Raw genomic sequence first — 21,412 nt, forward strand, 5'->3', positions numbered from 1 at the left:
ATCCCCGTGATTTATTCATCCTGTAACTGGAAGCCTGGATTTCCTACTCCCCTTCACCCATATTGCCCATCCCCACCCCCACCCCCACCTCCCCTCTAGCCACCATCAGTTTATTCTCTGTGTTTATAGGTCTGATTCTGCTTCTTGTTTAAAACAATTCTATTTTTAATTCACTTCCTTCTTTTATACAATCTTTCCCCTTCCCCCTGGAGTTTCTACTTGTTTTTGTGGTTTTTTTCTCTGTCATTAGTTCCTTTTGCATAACCTCATTACCCTTAAACTCTCCATGCAATCCAGTGTCCTAACACTTCCATTTTTGCCCCCACGACCCTTCACTCTTGTCCCAGACTCAGAGTTCAAATCAGTGTTGGAGAGGAAACATGTTCACTGCTTTCTTGGGTTGGTTTCAGTGACTTACGGAGCCCTTGACTTCTCCTTCCTTGATTTCTTCTCTTGTTTGCTGGAGCTCACTCTTAAGTAACTTTCTCAGAAATGTTAAGTAAGAGGTCAATTTTCTGATTGGTTCAAGTCTGGAAATACCTTTCTTTGATTTTTAAAATGACCTGGCAATTTCGCTAAGTACTGAATTCTGATGCTAGTGTCCGTCCCCCTCCCCACCCCGCCCTACTTAGAACACTGCATGCCTTACCCTGTTCTTTAGTGAGAAGTCTGATGAGCAGTCAGGGTCACATTCCTTTGTCAATGCACTGTGTTTCTGCCTTTCTGAAAGTCTTTACTTTTTTTTTCTTTTCTTTTTTCTTTTCTTTCTCTTGAGAGAGCACAAGTGGAGGAAGGGGCATGGGGAGACAGAGAAAGGGAATCCCAAGCAGGCTCCATGCCCAGTGCAGAGGCCAATGTGGGGTTTGATCTCATGACTGTGAAATCATGACCTGAGCCAATATCAAGAGTCAGATGCTTAACCAACCAAGCTACCCAGCCACCCCTTTTTCTGTATTCTTGATGTCTGAAGCTTTGCACTGATGTGCTTAGCTGCCATGTTTTAGATTCACTGTACTCAGCATGTGGAGACTTCTTTTCCTCAACTCTGGAACATTATTTTGTATTATTTCTTTGGTAATCTCCCTTCTGTTTACTTTTTGACCTTATTTTCTAGAATACATGTTTGTTGGATGTTGAACATTCTGATGAGTCTTTTGTTCCCTCAGAGTCACTTTATGTTTTCTTACACTTTCTAACTTTCCTGAAATTCATCTTTTAACCTTTCCCTTGAATCTATTAATTTTTTACGTTAATAAGAATAGTAATGTCTGCAATAGTTTTTGTTTTGGGTTTTTTTGTTTTGTTTTGTTTTCTGTTTTTGTCCTCTGTTCCTTTTGCTAACATTCTTTCCTTATTTTATGGATGAAACAGCTCAAGTCTTCCTGAAAAACTACTCATGAAGGATTTTATTGTGCTCCTTGTGACTAATGTTGTATCTTTTCTCAGGTGTTCCCCCCCCTCTTGTTTACCTTAATTTAGTCTTTATCAAATGGCTTCTTGTCTTTTCATGTTTATAAGAGTAGTGCTCAAAAGCTGGTATGGGTCGGCAAGCAAGGGCCTAGCTGACTGACTGGCAGAATTTGTTTTCAGGATCAGTTGAGTTAAGTTGGGTTGCATCCTTGATGCCACAACGTGGTGTCTTCTCCCTGCAACTATTGAATCTCCTGCTGGTGACAAAGGCACCTGGTGACATTGGACACTGGGCACGTGGGTGGAGATGGGGGTAGAAGATCAGTCAGCTCCCAATGAGCCCTCTTACTTTCAGCACCCCCTTCCATCACACCTAACATTTCCAAATCCCTGGTACATGTCTCCTTTGGTGAATGGAGGCCCGCTCTGTGTTGTAGCTTCCTGTGCCCTCCTCTGGTACTTTCCACTCTTCTCTAAGTCCAGTCTGCCATAAATTGATTGCAGTCCCTCACTCTCCAGTGACCTTCAACATTTGCTCAGTGTTCCGGGTTTATGATATTTTCAATAGCTTCATAATTATTTTAGAGAAGTCTTGGGAAGAAGAGAAGGTAAATGAGTGTGGCCAGTCTGCCATTGTCAATCGGATGACTCACCACCTGCTTTTCAAACTGCTTGGCTGTATAAACTTGGCCCTTGATTTGTTTCTCCTGGGACATGGTAATGGCCAGCAAAGCAGCCTGAATGCCAGCTACTGCATAGGCATGAGACCTATTTGGAGGTATCTACAATGTGTCCCTATGTCTTTGTGTATGCAAATATGTATTCTGGGGGCAACAGAAGCTACATACTTCAATTCTAAACTCTTGATAAATTTAGAAAACATTGAAACCATGTCTTCTTACAAAATTCTCCTCTACTTCAGGATTATTGGACAGAATAGATGAGGTTAGCAAAAGTTACCTGTACTCCTAGGACCTGAAAACAAGGAGAGGACTTAGACTGCACACATCCCAGTCCCAAACCGCAGACCTGTGGCAGCAAATACAGTATGCTCCCCTCCCAGGACCCCTGGCATCCTTCTGACCATTTTCAGACCAATCCAGGCTTCAGTGCACTTCTGATTTTAATAGAAGCACTGGTGTTTTAATAACACCTGCAACCCCTTCCCACTCCCAATTCAAGGAGAAACAGAGTTTATGCACCCCACCCCAGTTCCATCACCCCACTTGGCCCCGCACCAAGGACTGGGGCAAGAAAGCTCAGCCTTCTTGCTTAGGACAGGGCTGACCTGGGCTTCCCCGAGGGCTCCACCTGAGATCACCCCTAATTTGCCTGCCTTTCCTTCCCTGCCCTACCTTCTCCAGTCCCTTACAGCTCCCCCACCCCAGGATGCCTTCCCTAAACACCACCTATACATGACTCTTATATCAGCCCCACTGGAGGCAACTTAGGCTGGAATTACGGATAGACCTTGTGTTCCTTCCTAAACAGCACCTTAATGAAAACCTGGCCAAGCTCACAGCCAAGTTCGAGAAAGCGACGGCAGACAAACTCAAATGTCAGCAAGAAGCTGAAGCAACCGCAGGCACCATCTCCCTTGCAAATCGCCTGGTGAGTGTGAACCTCAGCAGCCTGAGCCGTAATTACATTAGCTAAGCTTGTCAAGTGCCACCGAGGTACAGAATAGATGAGCACAGCTTAGCACTGCTTTGACTTGGGGGGAAATATTAAAATGTGCTGGGCTGTGGGCGGGGCGAGAGGGAGGAGCAGATACTAAAACGTGCTGGGATGCAGGGACTGAACCCTGAGAAGTGCGCCTAAGCACACCCTGGTCTGGTCAAGACCGTTTTCCTACAGAGATGTTTGGGAGGATGGGAGCCCTTGATCTATGAGACAGTGGGGTGAGACATGACACCCTTATGTGGTATATGCGCATCGACCAGAGGAAGCCTTTCAAGACAAAGCCGGCCACTCGATAGGCAAGCTCAGCAACTCTTTGCTGTGTAATGTTTGATGATAAAGGCATGACCAGGATAAGGATCTGAGACAGAAGCAGACAAGAATGACACCTCTTGACCCTGAGCATCTGTGAGCGTGACCTTGCCCAGATGCATGTATGTACACTTACATGCGTGTGCACAAACATATGCATATGCACACATGTAGGCTCTGGCCTCCCTAAGAGTAAAGTTGAGGGTCCCCGCAGGGTGTTTGTCTTGGCGTATTTGCTGACTGAATCTTAGTGATGTAACACAACCACCATTTTGTTGTCTCTTGTAATTTTGTGGGTCAGGACTTTGGGCAGGTTTCCCCGGGCAGGTTCTCAGCTCAGGGTGGTGCCTACTGGGGCCACTCAGCATTCCTTGTCTAGTGGATGGCTGGTTTATCAACGTACCTTGGCAGGAACCACTAGAAGGGCAAAGCTCTCTCCAGTAGGGCACCTAGACATCTCAAACGGGGTCTCGAGGCTCCAAGAGCAAGCGCTGTAGCAGACAGTAAGTAGAGGATCCCAGTCTCTTAAGGCCTGGGACCAAACACCAACACAGTATCCCTCCTGCTGTGTTCTATCGGTTAAAGTGGTCACAGGTTCAGGGTGGGGGAGCATAGGCAGGAACTCTTTTTTAATTTTATATATTTATCTTAGAGAGAGAAAAAGAGAGACTGTGAGAGAAGAGGTAGAGGCGGGAGGGAGAGAATCCCAGGCAGACTCCTCACTAAGCACGGAACCCAATGCAGGGCTTGATCCCACAACCCCAAGATCATGACCTGAGCCAAAACCAAGAGTGAAATGCTTAACTGCCTGAGCTACCAAGGTGGCCCGGGTGCCAATTATTGAGGAATGGAGTGTCAAAGAATTCATAGCCTTTTTGTAACCTCCCCCATGGCTTATATTTCCTGTCCTGCATTAGCTAAGATCCTACAAGGCAGGGTCCACTAGGTATGAGCTCTCTTCCATAGGCAGCCTTTATAGCTCCCTTGCCACCAGTGAAGGGTGGTGGAGTCGAAGCCTTTTGACTTCGATTCTGGCCACCGTGTGTTTCTACAATGAAGCCAGATTTTCATGTTTAGGAGAAACGGGTGACAGCAATGGTGGAACTGGGCCATGCTTTGGTGAGGAAAGGTGCCATCATGGAAGTGTGTCTGTGCAGTTGTTTGTTGGACCCACTCTTGCTGCATTGCCTTGAGATGGTCATTTGAACTGGACAGTTCGGTCTAGAGACAGCTCCTCTGCAAATGGGCAGGAAGCATCCCAGACCTCCTAGCTGGCCTGGCTTCCATTCCATTTTCTGTCTGGTTTCCAGAACTTAGCATAGCCTTCTTTGCCTGGCTGAAGCAGTTTCTGAACTAGTCCTCTTGGAAGGCAGGCAGGGTGTCAAGGCTCTGAATCCAGCCCACCTAGAGGTTGTAGTAAGATAATCCAAAACGGGCCTGGGAGTGGTTGGGTTAGCCAATACTTAAGGTCTCTTCCAACCATGATATTCTGGTAGAACTGCCATCTTTTGAGGAAGGACAAGGTCAGTCAGTGTTAACACAGACTCAGCTCTACCATATCCATAGAAAGGAGGCCTCTCTTCCCCTGGAGAGGGGTCCCACGAAGAGGTATGCCTTGCCAAAGTGTGGCGGGCAGAGTCAGGACACGTTCCGCCATCTTGGTTCTTTGTGCATGCCCATGGTCCAGTCACTCTAACTCTGTCCTAATCACCGTGTCTCTGTGCCCACCCACTGTGAATTATTTATAGTGCCTGGCAGTGATTTTCTTTATTTTCTGATCCCTAGCATTTGGCGAGGAGAAGGGGAGGCATACCATTTTCTAATAGGTTCTGCAGCCCAGGCACTGCGCTAAGTGACGAATGTACATGATCACATTTAATTTTCTCCCCAGCCTTTGGAGGTAGGTGGTATTTGTCTCCAAGCCTATAAAGGGTAGAACCTGGAAGCCTGTGCTCCAAGACTGTAATCCATCCACAGCCCATGCAATGTATAACACAGAACAGGTGTGTTTATTGAGTGTGCACTGTGGCAAGTCCCCTTTGAGCAAAAGGGCCACATAAATAATGTTCCGAGTCTTCTGGTATCAGACATGCCGTGTGCATTCTCTGTGACTGAGTCCATGGTACTGTGTAGAGTCTGCAGGATGGTGACCCTTCTCTCCCTTCTGGTCTCTGAAACCACAGGTGGGAGGACTCGCCTCTGAGAATGTGAGGTGGGCAGAAGCCATACAGAACTTCCGACACCAGGAAAGCAAGTTGTGTGGAGACATCTTACTCACCACAGCTTTCGTGTCCTACCTCGGCTTCTTTACAAAGAGGTACCGGCAGAGCCTTATGGACGGGACCTGGAGACCCTACCTGAGCCAGCTGGAAGTACGTACATCCTGAATTTCTCCTGACCACGCCAGCCTGGGGCTACCAGTGAGCTCACATGATGCTAACTATACCGCTCTTCTCGTTCCTTCTTGCCTGCTTCCTCCCACCACTACCACCTGAGCATCCCCCTGCATGGGACGGAGGCACCCATGTCCTTCCACCTGCTTCCACCTGCTTTCCCATCTTCCCAACCACTGCCCTCTGGGACACCTGAGGACATCATGTCTTCTCTCCATTGGGCTCTCCAGGGACACTCTGGAGATGGGGCGATGGATTGGACAGGGTTTCCCGAGGGAACAGGGAATACAAACCACAGAGGAGAGAGGGACAGAGACATTAAAGGGTCATGTGTATGTGAACTTGAAAAAACTCCACTAAGGGAAAGCAGCCAGCCACAAAAGGCTACCCATTGTAGGATTCCATTTATGTGAACGATCCAGAAGGGGTATAGAAAATAGACTAGTAGAAGCTGGGACCTGGGGTAGAGGAAGGAGGAGTGACTGCCAAAGGGTATGGGGTTCTTCTGGGGGTGAAGACACCATTTTGGAACCAGATAGAGCTTGCCATCACACACAACATCACGATGGACCAAATGCTGGAGAATCAGGCCCTCTAAAACGGTTCATTTAAGTGACATGAATTTTACCCCAATTTAAAAAAAAAATGTAGGCGTGAAGTGTGTCCCCAGTAGAAAATATTAGCTGTAGAAGAATTAAATGAGTTGAGAGTGGTCAACAATAAAAAAGTAAAGGAGGAGTCTGGGGCACACACAGGGGCCACAGAGGGAACCAGGCCCTGGGAGGCATCCTCAGGCCCGCAGGTGTGCTGGCAGATTTCCCAGGATGCACCAGCCAGCAAGTCTGCAGGGAGAGGTTATGCAGGCGACCCCAGAATTGGGGGGGGGGGGGAGTGTGTTCTGGGCTGGGAGAAAGGGAAGCATTTCTGGTTCTTTGCAAGCTGGGCCTCTGTCAGCACGTGGTGAGTGCTGTGCGTGACGGGAAGGGTGACATGGCACAGGCAGAGGTAGGCCTTGAGAACTCGGGGGAAAAGGGACCCTATTAGCAAGAGCAAGGGCAGAGAGGAGCCTGTGGATGACGCACATATAATCCATGCTAGAAATTCGGTTTAGATGAGTACACCCAAGAACAAAGGCTCACGGAGGCCGGATCTCCACTGTTGTTCCTCCGTCAAGAGAAAAAAAAAAAAAAAAACAAAAAAAGCTCCCAGGACTTGAAGAAAACGCTTCCAGAAATCATCACACAGCCAGAAAAGCACTCTTTGGGGAGATTTTAATCGTGCTTTCCAAGGAGTCTTGGCGACTTTGGGAGCTCCCCCAGCCCCAGCTGAGGAAGCCTGCTTCTGCTCTGATCGTGTGTCCCCTTCCGCCTCCCCAGGTCCCCATCCCCGTCAACCCCACCCTGGATCCCCTGCGGGTGCTGACAGATGACGCTGATGTGGCAGCCTGGCAGAACCAGGGCCTCCCCGCAGACCGCATGTCCACGGAGAACGCCGCCATCCTCCTCAGCTGTGAGCGCTGGCCACTCGCAGTTGACCCACAGCTACAAGGCGTGAAGTGGATCAAGAACAGATACGGCGAGAACCTCCGGGTCACCCAGATTGGCCAGAAGGGGTAGGTGGCTGAGCACATCGCTTCTCCCTTTGTGTCGTTTGTGCGGAGGGGACAAGAAAAGTGTCCTGAGTGGATCTTAAGGCCCAGTGGGTTGTTTCTACCTTCCTGCTCCTTCCATGAGGTTTCTCTTGTTTCTCTTCCCATTTTAGGAAACCTCTCAATGAAAGATGCGTGGGTTCCGGGTCTCTGCTTTTCTTTGCCATGAGAAATCGTGTGAGTGCATGTGTGTGTGTGTGCGTGTGCATGTGTGTGAGAGAGAGAGAGAGAGAGAGAAAGAGAAAGAGTGCCTCCTGACCCACCAGGAGTCCTGTCTCCACTATCTGTCCTCCCCCTCCCATCTCTCCTTGGACACGTCCACCCCGAGCATCGCACTCCACAGGCAAGCAAAATTCTGGGTTTCACAAAGTCTCCCTTCATGTTTAGCCAAAAGTACCTGTCTTAGCCCATCTTAGAACCCACTTCTCTGCCCGTTGTTCCCACCTCCAGCCCAGAGCCCCAAAGAGCAAACCTAAACATTGTCTCTCCTTGGGAATGATGGACCATTGCAGTTGGATATATAGCAACCAAGTCAGCTCTGACATTTCCAGAGCTCTGGCACCTGCCATGTGGGAGTGATGGGGGTGTTACTACCCAAAGGGCCATGAACGACACTGAGCATGTCTATCCAGCACCTTCCCCAAGCCTCAGCACCTCCCACCTCATGGCTTCAGTACCTGTGTTAGATCCTAGCTTTACATTTTCAGTTCTCAGTTCCTGTTCTGTGCCATCAGGACACTTGAGCGGGATAGGACAGGGCAGTGGTGGAGAGGGTGAGGGACAGAGATCATTTGTGAGATGGTTGGTTCGTGCCAGTCCTCACATTAGGGACCTCATCTCAAATGCTTTCCTTAATCCACACAGCTGATAAGGTTAGCATTACTGGCACCATTTCACATCTGGGGAAACTGAGGTTCCCAGAAGCAAATTAATGTTTGCGGAGGTGTACCATTTTAATTTTTTTTAAGATTTTATTTATTTATTTTGAGAGAGCATGAGCAAGGGGAGGATCAGAGGGAAACGGACAAGCTGACTCCTCACGGAGTAGGGAGCCTGAAGCGGGGCTCAATCCCATGACCCTGAGATCATGACCTGAGTGGAAAGCTGAGCCTCGGATGCTTAACCGACTGAGCCACCCAAGTATGCCATTTTAAAAACAATGTTCACGCTACATCAAAAACTAATTATGCACTATATAGTAGCTAACTGAACATAATAAAAAAATAAATAAAAATAAAAGCGATGTTCATAACAGCATTATCCACCACATTTACAATGTGGAAGCAACTCAAGGATCCATTGACAGATGAATGAATGAACAAAATGTGTTGTACCCATACAATGAAATATTATTCAGCCTGAAACAGGAGTGAAATTCTGACACTCTAACATGGAAGCTTGAGGACATTCTGCTGAGTCAAATAAGCCAGTCACAAAAGGACAAGTGCCATATGGTTCTACTTGCATGAGTTTCCTGGAGTTGTCAAATCTACAGAGACAGGAAGCAGAATGGTGTTCCCAGGGGGCTGAGAGGAGGGATTTGGGGAGTTATTGGTTAAGGGGGTACAGAGTCTCAGTTTTGCAAGATGGACAACTTCTGGAGATGGGTGGTGGTGACAACAGTGGGAATATGCTCGATGTCCCTGAGCTGTGAAGTTGGAAGCTGCTAAGATGGCAGGCTGTGGGTGATGTACATTTCATCGCCATTATAAATTAATTTATTGAATGTTCTTAACAACCGATGGAGGCAGTGTTTGAAGCAGGTGGTCCTCAGTTAGAAACCCAAGGTTTATCTACTCTTAACATACAGCTGCCAAGGTGAGTCTTGCTGCTTTGGTCATATGCCCCCAACGTGGCTGCCCAGAGGTCCAGATCAGCCGGCATTGTTTAACTCAAACACTCAATGTTACAAAAATCATTAAACAGAGCAAATATTGGCTACTGACATGAATCCCTTCTCCTAGAGAGGGTAAGATTTAAAATGAATCCCAGGGTATGTCAGGGTATATTTATATCTGTGTCATGGGCCAGATAATCTCATCTTGACCTTTTCCCCACACTTGGATCAAAGCTTTCTCTTCTAGGGGCTCCTGGGTGGCTTAGTTGGTTGAGTCCCTGACTCTTGGTTTAGGCTCAGGTTATGATCTCAGGGTCGTGAGATCGAGCCCCACATCAGGCTCGGTGCTGAGCATGGAAACTGTTTATGATTCTCTCCTTCTCCCTCTGCCCAACCCCCCCCCATTCATGCTCTCACTCTCTCTAGAAAGAAAGAAAGAAAGAAAGAAAGAAAGAAAGAAAGAAAGAAAAAGAAAGAAAAGAATCCTTTCTAATTAGCTAACAACCGTACCTTAGACACCGGTGCACTTTCCTCTTTGCTTGTTCTAGATCCCTAGTACCAAAGACAGTGCTGACACACAGCACGCCCACAGTAACTATGTATCCATTAATTCTGTGTTTCTGTGTGCCCACTTTTCTGTTGGATAGTTTTCTGGATTTGTTGTGTATTATCTGAATATAAATATTCTAATACACAGTATGTGTTAAGACTCGTAAGTATAGTCTCCATTCATCATATGAATGGAAATTTGTTCCAGGTGTCATTTGCCTTCTGATTTTATTTGTGGGATTTGATCTATGACAGTTTGGGGGGGCTTTTTTGTTTGCAGGATTTTAAGCCAGGTATGTCATCCATTTCTTCCATACATCGTGCTTAGAAAAGTCTTTCTCCAGAAATTATAAATATTCACCTATATTTTTTAGGTTTTTCTGTAAGTTTTTTTTTACATTAAAATCCAATCACCTGAAATATATTTTAGGCCCCTATAGAAGATACAGACCTAATTTTCATTTTCAAGTAGTTAGCCCTTGTTCCAGTACCATCTATTAAATTCTCCATCCTTTCCTCAATTGATTAGAGATGACAGTTTACATTACAGTATTTTATTAAGCAGTCTTTTCCATTGATATAATACTATACTGGCCTCTGATTACCTAGGTTTATATTTGGCAACATTTATTGTGGTAAAGCTCATTACAAAAGTAATATATCGGGGCGCCTGGGTGGCTCAGTGGGTTAAGCCTCTGCCTTCAGCTCAGGTCATGTCTCAGGCTCCTGGGATGGAGCCCCATGTCGGGCTCTCTGCTCAGCAGGGAGCCTGCTTCCCCCTCTCTCTGCCTGCCTCTCTGCCTACTTGTGATCTCTCTCTGTCAAATAAATAAAATCTTTAAAAAAAATAATAATGTATTGGGGAAAAGTTGCATTGTTAAAAAGCGGGGGGGTGGCTGTTACAAAATAAAAGAAATTTAAAACTCCTGTGATTCATGCTTCAGAGAAGAACTCTGCTAACTTTTTGGTAGCTGAAATCCTTTCACTTTCTTCCTATATATCTTATACATAGGATACCATATACCTATGCTTCAAGGTATATAAAATATTTCAGCATTAGCTACTATGAGTCCCTCCTCTTCTTTTTCAGGACCTTTTAGTTCTTTTTTACCATCCTTATTCTTTTACTAACTTTAAGATTTATGGTCAGTCTCTGTAGTTTCGTTGTTGTATGTTATTTGAACTGGAGTTATATCAAACTTACCAGTCTATTTAGAGAAAAATCAACCTTTTAACATGTTTATTAAACTCTGTGTAATGTTAAAAAATTTTAAATAACCTGGGTTTGACAATTAGTTGTTTAAAAAAATTAAGATATATCAGTCCAGCCTAACATCTGGTCATAGAAAATTGTTACAGAAGAGTATTTAACAACCTGGGAAAATGTTTCCGATACATTTTATCCCCAAGAACCAAATTATAAAACAAATGTGCTGTACGAATCCACTAATAAATAAATACAAGTACAAACATAAATTATAAATAAAGTATAATAAAAGGAATCAACTTGAAAATATATCAAAACACACTTTCAACACCAAAATGTGAATGACCGATGAAAAGGTCACATTCATTTTCATATCCTTTTTATATTCTGTCATGTTTTCTTATCTCTGAAACTGCACAAGATCACAGAAATATACATTTAAGTAGAGGAAAACGGGGCCACCGGAGTCAGCCCAGGGAACTGCGCCCCACACATCTGCCACAGAGGCCGTGGTTGTCATATTACATTTTCTGCACATCTGTACCTTACCACCGACTCACGCTGCCCAACTCTCTCCCCAGCTACCTCCAAACCCTAGAGCGTGCCCTGGAGGCCGGAGACGTGGTGCTGATCGAAAATCTAGAAGAGTCCATTGATCCTGTTCTGGGACCCCTGCTTGGGAGAGAGGTCATCAAGAAAGGACGGTAAGGCTCCGCTCTGTCGCTGATCCTTCCCAGGGAGCGGGGTCCCAGAACCGTGAGCAGGTCTGCTCTTCCCCGCCATCCCCTCACAGCACGCACCCCTCTCTCACTTCCGCGAGGGAAATCCTCAGCTGCCCTTGACTTGTGGAGAAACTTTCCTGGAGTTACTCTGCGCCCCTCAATCAAGTCCTTGACTTCCTCCTATGTGGGAACAGTGCATGGTTTCGGAGGAACTTTAGAAAGGAAGTGCTCAAAACACAGACTGACTTGTGAGCCTGAGGATTTTATCCAAACTAGACTCCCGGGTTCTGAGAACTCGGCGCTCTGGCCCTTTGATGAGCCCCTGTTGCTTGGGGGGCTGGCAAGGGATCAGGGCTTAGCAAGTGTCTGGCAGAAGGAAGAGGACGAGAGAGGATGAAGGACAGCAGGCACATAGAGAGAGATAGAAAGAAAAATATCACAGAAGGTTTCTTCACTCTGGACCTTCACCCACTGCCCAGGCCAGCCATGAAAAAAGGGCGCCCTATCTTTCAAGCCTATAAAGCACCTTTGTGCGAACTGTTGGTGTCCTTTTCTGCAAACGCTTTAGTGCCATCTGCTGGGAAATTCTCATAATGTACCAGCCTACTTGGACCACAGTGTGAATGACCCTCCCAAGAGTCAGGCACGCCAAATCAAACATGGCGGCCGCATGAGAAAGTCTCTCACCCCCCACCTGCACCCCCCATACCCCCGTGCCCCACATTAGGGCAAACAAGGATCTCAGGGCTCAATCTAGACATGCTTGGGAGGAATCCGAATGTGGCCATATTGTTTGCTAACATCTCGCCAAAAAACATCTAGAATTCTGTCCTTGACCGAATCTCCCAGGAAGGCACCCCCACCTCCAACATGACCTTTTGTGTTCCAGATTCATTAAAATCGGAGACAAAGAGTGTGAATACAATCCCAAGTTCCGGCTCATCCTTCACACCAAGCTAGCCAACCCTCACTACCAGCCTGAACTGCAGGCTCAAGCCACACTCATCAACTTCACGGTGACCAGGGACGGCCTGGAGGACCAGCTGCTGGCCGCTGTGGTCAGCATGGAGAGGCCAGACCTGGAGCAGCTGAAGGTATGTGGGCTACCCACCAAGGAAGGGAGGACGAAAATGCTCAGCCCCCACATCCTGCTCCCCATTCCGGGCGAGGGTTGGGGTTGCTCGCTTTTCTCTCTTATGTGCCTGGTTGGTTCGTTGCTTTTCCTGGAGCTAATCATCACGGTTCTTTGCTAGACTTTGGGGAGGGCGGCAAGGGGGTACCCAGCACCATTTAGCTGCCTGAATGTCAAGTTGGGAAAGACAATAGAGCAAGGCAAGGACCAGAGAGGCCGAAGACATCAGGGAGAGCAGAAGACACTCTTGTCACCAACAGCAGAGCCTGGCCCAGGGCTAGGAACATGCTTGGGCCCCCACATGAGTCCAGAAGTAACCACCGTGGGAGGAGAGGGTCTTAGTGAACTCAGGCTGCTACAACAAAATACCACGGACGGGAAGACTATGTTCCCGCCCTCATGGACCTTACAGTCTAGTGGAGGAACATAGAAGATCACCGTAAATAAAAAAAATAATGTCATTTGAGGTAGTGACAAGACTTTTCAAGAAAATAATGTATTGTTCTATTGAAGAGTCAGAGAGCTAATTTAAACCAGAAAGTCGGGGTGCCTGGGTGGCTCAGTCAGTTAAGTATCTGCCTTTGGCTCATTTGTGACCCTAGGGTCCTGAGATCGAGTTCCGCATTGGGCTCCCTGCTCAGCAGGGAGTCTGCTTCTCCCTCTCCCTCTGCGCTTCCCCTGCTTGTACTTTCTCTCTTTGTCAAATAAATAAAATCTTTTTAAAAAGAAGAAGAAAAAGAAGCAGTGAATTTAGCCCACAGTCACATAACTAATAAATGGCGCATTTGGGATCCCATTCATCTGCTTGTCTGGCCTCAAGCTATCTGGCTTCCCACTTCATCCATCTGAAGGAAGGAACTTGACCCCATAGCATTTATTTATTTAGGATCCTTTGGACTTCCACACCTGACTCCCCCTTGCTCCATGTCTACAGTCAGATCTCACGAAGCAGCAGAATGGGTTCAAAATCACCCTGAAGACGTTAGAAGATGACCTGCTGTCTCGCCTCTCCTCAGCATCTGGGAACTTCCTGGGGGACACAGCCTTAGTGGAGAACCTGGAGACCACCAAGCAGACAGCTGCCGAAGTTGAGAAGAAGGTAAAACTGCCGTGTCAGCCAAGGTTGGGAGGCAAGACCCTCTTCCCAGCCCCTGAGTTCTGAGTTTTGGGGGAAAAAAAAAAAAGTTAGAATTCCCAGATGGCTTTTCTAGGTTCCCAGATTCCTTCTAGAAAGTCCAGGGAGGCAGGATTCCTGAGTCGACCAGCTCACACCCCATGTTAGGGAGTCCCCATCTTCTGGGAGATGGCGTTTGGCAGCTCAGCCCTGGGGACACCTAATGAGCATTAAGTCGGTGCCCGGCCTCGTCCTCCGTGCAGGGGATGGTAGCTCAGACTTCATCCTCAGCAGCTTGTGCAATGGCCCCAAAGCTAAGAAGTCACACTGCTCTGAGCGTTGGCTGGTTCAGGCATGATTGCACCCTGAGAAAACCCACCTACCCACAAAGATCTCCCAAGTCCAGTGTCCATGAGAGAACTCGGGTGGATTCTCAGGAAGCTCAGCTCTCCAAAACGGTTGACAATGCTGAATGGACTTCCTTCCTTCATGTCACAAGGTTTGGAAGGCTTTTATTCCACCATGGGGGACTGGAAGACAAGACGTGGGGGTGTCCGAGCCCCTCGCCCTTCGTGGGCAGGCTGCTGCTGCTTACACAGGCTCAGGAACGTTCCCAGCCCTGCTCCTGAATCAGAGGAGCAATGACAGCCCTGCTCAGAATGATAACAGTACACCTTTGAGGGAATACACTCCTTGTCAGAGTTTTGAGATTTCTCCAAATAGCAAAGCCTCTGTTCCAGGTAGGGACAGGGTAAGAAAAATGAAAAGTAACAATGAGGGCAGGTAGTCTGGCTCATGCCCTCTCTGGAATAATAGAAAATTGAGGTTGGAGTGAGAGACTGAGAACAAGGAGGTCCAGCCTCACATCGTCTCCATGGCCACTGGGTGACCACCGGGTTTTACTGCGGGTTCTCTGTATCTCCAGATATGAGGGTGCAGGGTTTGTACAATAAGTATGTAGAAGTTCCACTGTCTTGGGAAGGAGGGATGGGGAGGTGGACATAAACCAATTCACATATGGTTATATGTGGATAAAAGTTTCAGGGGCACCTGCGTGTTCAGTCAGTTAAGCGTCTGCCTTTGGCTCAGGTCATGATCCCAGGGTCCTGGGATTAGGCCCCACTTTGGGCTCCCTGCTCAGCAGGAAGTCTGCTTCTCCCTCTCCCTCTGCCCACACCCCTGTGTTTGCTCTCTCTCTCTCTCTCTGTCTCTCTCTGTGTCAAATAAATAAAATTTAAAAAAAAAAAGTTTTAGTCAAGGAAATGTCTCAGATTCCAGGAATAAACACCTAGCTAGGTATTGGTGCCAAAAACTGAAAGATGGGAGCATAAATGAATTGGGGGATGAGAAGAAATTATCATTCTAGTTTGTGTTCTGTTGAGTTCCAAGCACCTTGGGCCATTTGCATAGGTCTGTGCTATGGGTTTCTGGATATTTAATCTTGGCTGGTGATAAAATGCTGACAGTCTTCAACAAGTAGTTGGTCATTGAAACAAGGAGTGGATGAAGTCCCAGGAGACATGTTTGTGGTGATGAGACTGGGAATAGAGCACTGAAGAAGACTAATATGTTTGAAGAGAAATACAGAAGATGTGAACTGGAGTAGAGCAGAGAGGTTGGAGGATCGACAGAGATTATGAGAGAAAGCATCTGAAGAAGTTGTGCCAGTGGTATTGAATGGTACTGAGGACTCAAATAGGATGTGGCTGAGATGTGGCCACTGAACTCTGCAAAAAGGAGTCATCAGTGATCTTGGGGAGAGTGGTTTTGGTGAAAGCAGAAGCCAGACTACATTAGAATGAGAGCAAATGGGAGCTGAGAAAGGGAAGGTAAGTATAAACAACCCTTTAAAGAAGTCAAACTGAAATGGGGGACAGAGAAAGGACGGTGACTTAAGAACATGGATCCCCTGAGGTGGGACAGACTGAGCATGCCTGATCCTCGTGGAGGTGGGAGGATGCATGGATTACAGAGGAAAAGCAGGAGTCAAGAAGAAAATGTTAATTTACAGGAAAAAGAAGGAACAATTAATACAGTGGAGGACATAAGAAAGTCAGGGGAAATGTCATTTAGGTCACAGACAACGAGCTTGTCTTTAGAAAGTTGGAGAGGGGTGCCTGGGTGGCTCAGTCAGTTAAGCATCTGCCTTCGGCTCAGGTTATGGTCTCGGGGTCCTGGGATCAAGCCTCATGTCAGGCTTTCTGCCCAGTGGGAAGTCTGCTTCTCCCTCTCCCTCTGCCCCTCCCCTCATTCAGGCTATCTCTCTCTCTCTCTCTCTCAAATAAATAGAATCTTTTAAAAAATAAATAAATAAATAGAGGGAGAGCTGGTTCCGATGTGGTAGGGTCTGGGGACAAACATGAGTCTAGAAATGAGATGCGTAGTCCACGGATCCATGTAGGCAACTGAGCTAGGGAGACGGAGACTTAAAGGAATCAGAGGAGAGGCAGAAGTGAAGGAGATTCCTTCTGTTGGTCTCTGTATAACCGGGGAGAGCATGAGTCACGTTCACCTGCTGAGAGTAAAGGAGTAGTGGTGAGGTAGGTAGCTTTGAGAGCGGAGTGAAGGTTTGCAGTTGCTGGAATAGGAATGAAACGTGGCTCTGGAAACACAGTTCATGGACAGCATTAAGGATCCAGGTGAGCTGGAAACGTGTCGATCTATGAATGGATCTCAAGAACGCCATTCTGAGTAATTGTATGATTTCTGTTCAGTCCAACCCCTTCCAAGAATCTACGTCTTCAACTGCTGAATTTAACTGATTTACATTTATTAACATTATTGATAGAGTGAATTTCTTTCTACTGTCTTAATTTGTGTTTTCTAGCAACCATACTTAGTTTTCTCTCCTTTTTTGCTTTTTCTTTATTCTCCTCTTTATCCTTTGCTGATTTTAAAGTTATTTACTTTGTTTTATCTTACTGATGAATCTTGTTTCATTTATATATGAAAATTGTATTTCATTTTATGTGTGACTTAACAATATATATTTTGGCTTAACAAAGTCTAATGATGTATCTGGCCTCTAACCAAAACAATATAAGGACTTCAGAATGCTTTGATCATCCTTTCCCAACTTCTGTTACTGTTTAATATTTTAGTTCCATGTAATATTCCCAATATTCCCAAGGTGGCCATTTTTTTATGGCCTTTGTTTTTTAGATTAACCATGTATATAAGAAATTCTCAGACTTCATTTCTTCCTTTTGGATTCAATCTTCTTCTAAATGAAGTAAATATTTCTTCAAGGGTCTGTAGATAGTAAATTCTCTTTGATGTTGACTGTTTCTTTGATGAGCTCTGATCTCAATTTTGGAAAATTTTCAGCTATTATAGCTCCAAGTGTTGCTTCTTTCTATTCACTACTTACCTCTTTTAGGTGTATTTTGAATCTTCTCATTCTGTCTGCCAACTCTCACAACCTCTTATATATTTTTCATCTTTTTTCTCTCTGAACTGCTTTTGTTCCAATTTCCTCCAATTTGTCTTCTATTTTGCATATTCTCTTTCTGATGCTAGTCCATTCTTTAACCTGTGCACTGGTTTTTCATTTAAATAACTGAATTCTTATTTTTAGAAATCCTAGTGAGTTGTGTGGTTTTGTTTTGGTTTTTTTTTTTTTTTTAAGGCAGTCTGTCTTCCTGTTTCTAATGTCCAGATTTTATGCTTTCTTCCATCTCTACTGCTCTTAAGCAGTAATAGTTAATGGTGAACTATAGACCATTCAGTGATCTTCAGCTCTTGGAATGTTAATCCTTCTGGGATTTGGGGGAAGAGGGCAGAGTGAGGGTTTCTAATTGTCACCTTGGTCAACATTTCTTTCTGAATTTGTAACTGTTTACTGCAAGCTCATCTTCAAAGGGGGTCATTGTTGTTGTTGTTGTTGTTGTTGTACTTTTTCCTTTGAGACTCTCATGAATTATCATTGGTTTCATTCTTCTGGAGCATAAAGCAGGTCATACTGAGGTGTGTATTTAGCAGCATGTTCTTTCAGAATCCCTCTCTGATGCTAAGGTCTCTTTTCTCATTTTTCCCTGTGATAAGAAATTTTCTGAAAATAAACCATTCCATTGAAAGAGATCCTTTGGCAACATGGGTGGATCTAGAGACTTTAATGCTAAGTGAAGGAGTCAGATGAAGACCAATACCATATGGTCTCTCTCATATGTGGAGTTTAAGAAACAAATGAACAAAGGAAAAAGAGACCAAAATGTAGACCCTTAACTCTAGAGAACACACTGATGGTCACCAGAGGGGAGGCAGGTGGAGGAGTGGGTGAAATGGTTGATGGGAATTGAGAGTACACTTCTCACCATGAGAATGGGTGACGTATAGAGTTGTGGAATCACTGTCTTGTAACCTGAAGCCAATATGCCACTGAACGTTACTACACTGGCATTACATTTTTGTTAAAAAGAAAGAAAAAAGGAAGGAAGGAAGGGGAAAAGGAAGGAAAGGGAAAGGAGGAAGGAAGGAAGGTAGGAATCCTCTTTGTGAATTTACATATTAACTCTTTCATAAAAATTAAAACAAAATTCCATTATGCTGTTTTCACTGGATTTTCACTGCCTGGAATTCTGGTTATTTCCTAGTAATGTATATGTAAATATACATACATACATACACACATAAGTTTATTTCTTTCTTTTCAAGTTATATATGTTTTTTTCTGTGAGATCTTTCTCATTTGAAATGAAGCTCAGAAGCTTGCATGGCCCACACTTCCCAGCAGGAAGAGCTTGCACTCACACTCGTGAAAGAGTATGTCGCCTCTTTTCTCACTCAAGCACTATTAAAAAAAATTACCACAGCATGGAGCACTTGGGTGGCTCAGCCAGTTAAGTGCAAGACTCTTGATTTTGGCTCAGGTGGTGATCCTGGGGTCATGAGATTGAGCGCCACATCAGGCTCTGCACTGGGTGTGGAGCATGCTTAGGATTCTCTCTCCCTCTGCCCCACCCCCCATGCATATGCACAAACACATGCATGTGCTCTCTAATTAAATTAATTAATTAATTAATTAACGTGGCAGCTTCCTAACCTTCTAGCTGCTATCCACCCCCTGCCCCGCCCCAGACCCTTCCTGCCTCCCTGTACCCAGACCCGTGTGTATTGACACAGAGAAGCCAGGCGGATGGGTTGGTTGGAACAACGCACCACTGTTTCCCTCCCCAACAGGTCCAAGAGGCCAAGGTGACAGAAGTGGAAATCAATGAGGCCCGAGAGCACTACCGGCCGGCAGCTGCCCGAGCCTCTCTGCTCTACTTCGTCATGAACGACCTCAGCAAGGTCCACCCGATGTACCAGTTTTCTCTCAAGGTGACCTACACCTGCTTTGTTTTGCATAATCATCGTAATACGGCCCCCACAACTCTCCGTGAGGGCTTGTCTATAGGCTTCATTAGCTAGGGCAGGTCTTCCAGGTCAAGTCCGGGAAGGCAGCTATAGTGTCTTCAGACCCATGTTACGGTCCTCATCTCTTTAACTGGGGCATTCAGGACTCACAGGTGCTTGGGCTGGAATGCGAGATGCCACAGCCTGACTCACTCAGCGAGCACAGATGACACAGGAGGTGCTGTGGTAGGAGGACGGAGAAATATCAGAAGTGACCCCCGCCACCAAAGAGCTTAAAATAGGATAGAGGGACAATCAAAGGTACATGCCATCCATACCCACTAAGGACCAAAGGAGGCAATAATAGCAGTCCAGCCTTAAATGACTTGTCTTATTACTCTAATATCCTCAAAGCTACTGCTTTATGGTTGCTGAAATCTTTCTAAACCAAAGACGTCAGCAAATTGTAAGTGCTGACTAAACTTAACTCACTCATGAAAAAATAAAGCCCTGTAAATTTTAAGCAAGTCACTCAACGTATATCTTCCTCTGGGACGGTATTCAGGAAAAGAGCACAGGTGGAGAGACATTGTGGGTAGGAGCATTTCTGATCAACCTCCTTGTTTGACATAACAGAAGATAGACACCCATACTCAGAGAACACAGCTCATTCTGTGAAGGTAAACTCTGACCAAGTTTGGGGCCAGGGTGTGGGGATGGAGGTGAGCAGGTGGGAAATCAGGACGTCTCCTGTACCTGGGGCTCACTAAATTATAGGTGGCATTTAACCATTTCTGGGGCCCCTTCCCTCAATTGCAGATTACATGAAATGTGTTTATAATGTTTTATGGTTTGGGGACACCTGGGTGGCTCAGTCAGTTAAGTGTCCAAACTTTTGATTTCGGCTCAGGTCATGATCTCGGGGTCATGGGAGCCCTGCATGGGGCTCCGCTCTGGGCGTGGAGCCTGCTTGAGATTCTCTCTCTCTCCCTCTGCCCCTCCCATTCCCTCTAAAAAATTACTAATAAATATGTAATATTTTATGTTTTTACAATAAATCTAGTACTTGGGCTTGTATTCAGGTCAAAGCGGCAGATAAAAGAATTATAAAGTATCTCAAGACAGTATGAAAGTTAGATGATAAGCCTCATAACTACAAGATCACTCCTTAGTTCTAAGAGCCGTTGAAAAGATATCAGATGAAACCCATGAAAATGTGTGTTCTGAAACATGATGTAAGTTGTCTTAAAGCAATAATATCCTCATAGAGGCTTGCTTCATCATTGGAAGCGCTACTTGGGGCAGGAGGGCATTGTGGGGCCCCGTGCTGCTGTTAAGAATTGCTGACCAGCTTGATCACTGAAAGCAGATTTAAATACTTAATCATAACAAAATGAAGTGTCTTCAGGGGCTCTGAAACAATAGTACACCCTGAAGCCTTGTGTGATTGGAAGAAAAACCAACCACGGGAGTCTCCTTGGTCTTGGCTTTGGTCTGAGGTTGAAATTTTTAGTTTCTGTTCCAGGCAGAGAAAGGAGAGGTGTTCTCAGAGCACAGAAACCAGAGACAGGCCAGTGTGGCACATCCCAGCCCTCTAACTTGTTTTGAGTAGGAATGTGTTCCAGTGTGTCTATTTCCTTTTACGCAAGCAAAAACTCTTTGAGAGCCAGTTGTGAACCAGCCTGGAAGCTCATAACATGGTTAAGATGGAACCTACTTGATTGCAATTTTTCTTCAAAACTCAGCCAAAGGCTAAGACAGGGTTAATGAGACTTCACTTGCCAAGTGCTCAGGGTATCCTGAGGTGTCCATCAGTCCAGGACTGATGGAAGGCCCGGCTCCCTCTGTTGTGTGCCTTACATAGAGGGGTCCAGCTCTTAGAATGGCATTTCTCAAAGGAAAGTCCAATCCCCACCCTGCCAGGTGTGGAGAAACATCCCAGGGGGTTGGGTTGAGGTGGTCAGAAGATGTTGTCACAATCCTCAACACGAATGAGGAAGGAAGCCTACAAGGGTTTCAGTAACAAGAAAGACCATGGAACTAGGAAATAAAGGAATTCATATTTCCCCCCATT

At 45.8% G+C, this 21,412-nt stretch overlaps 1 protein-coding gene across 1 annotated transcript in view; it reads left to right on the top strand.

Moving 5' to 3' along the window:
• Positions 1–21,412, top strand: part of DNAH9 (dynein axonemal heavy chain 9) — a 334,218-nt gene that overhangs the window by 237,387 nt on the left and 75,419 nt on the right. The window contains exons 51-57 of the mRNA XM_044249120.1: positions 2,902–3,021; positions 5,586–5,774; positions 7,172–7,407; positions 11,618–11,740; positions 12,648–12,852; positions 13,825–13,989; positions 19,183–19,323. Coding sequence (XP_044105055.1) covers positions 2,902–3,021; positions 5,586–5,774; positions 7,172–7,407; positions 11,618–11,740; positions 12,648–12,852; positions 13,825–13,989; positions 19,183–19,323 — 1,179 coding nt within the window. The remainder of the gene's footprint in view (positions 1–2,901; positions 3,022–5,585; positions 5,775–7,171; positions 7,408–11,617; positions 11,741–12,647; positions 12,853–13,824; positions 13,990–19,182; positions 19,324–21,412) is intronic.

This window comes from Neovison vison, chromosome 5 (assembly GCF_020171115.1).
Source record: "Neovison vison isolate M4711 chromosome 5, ASM_NN_V1, whole genome shotgun sequence".
Classification (NCBI taxonomy): domain Eukaryota; kingdom Metazoa; phylum Chordata; class Mammalia; order Carnivora; family Mustelidae; genus Neogale; species Neogale vison.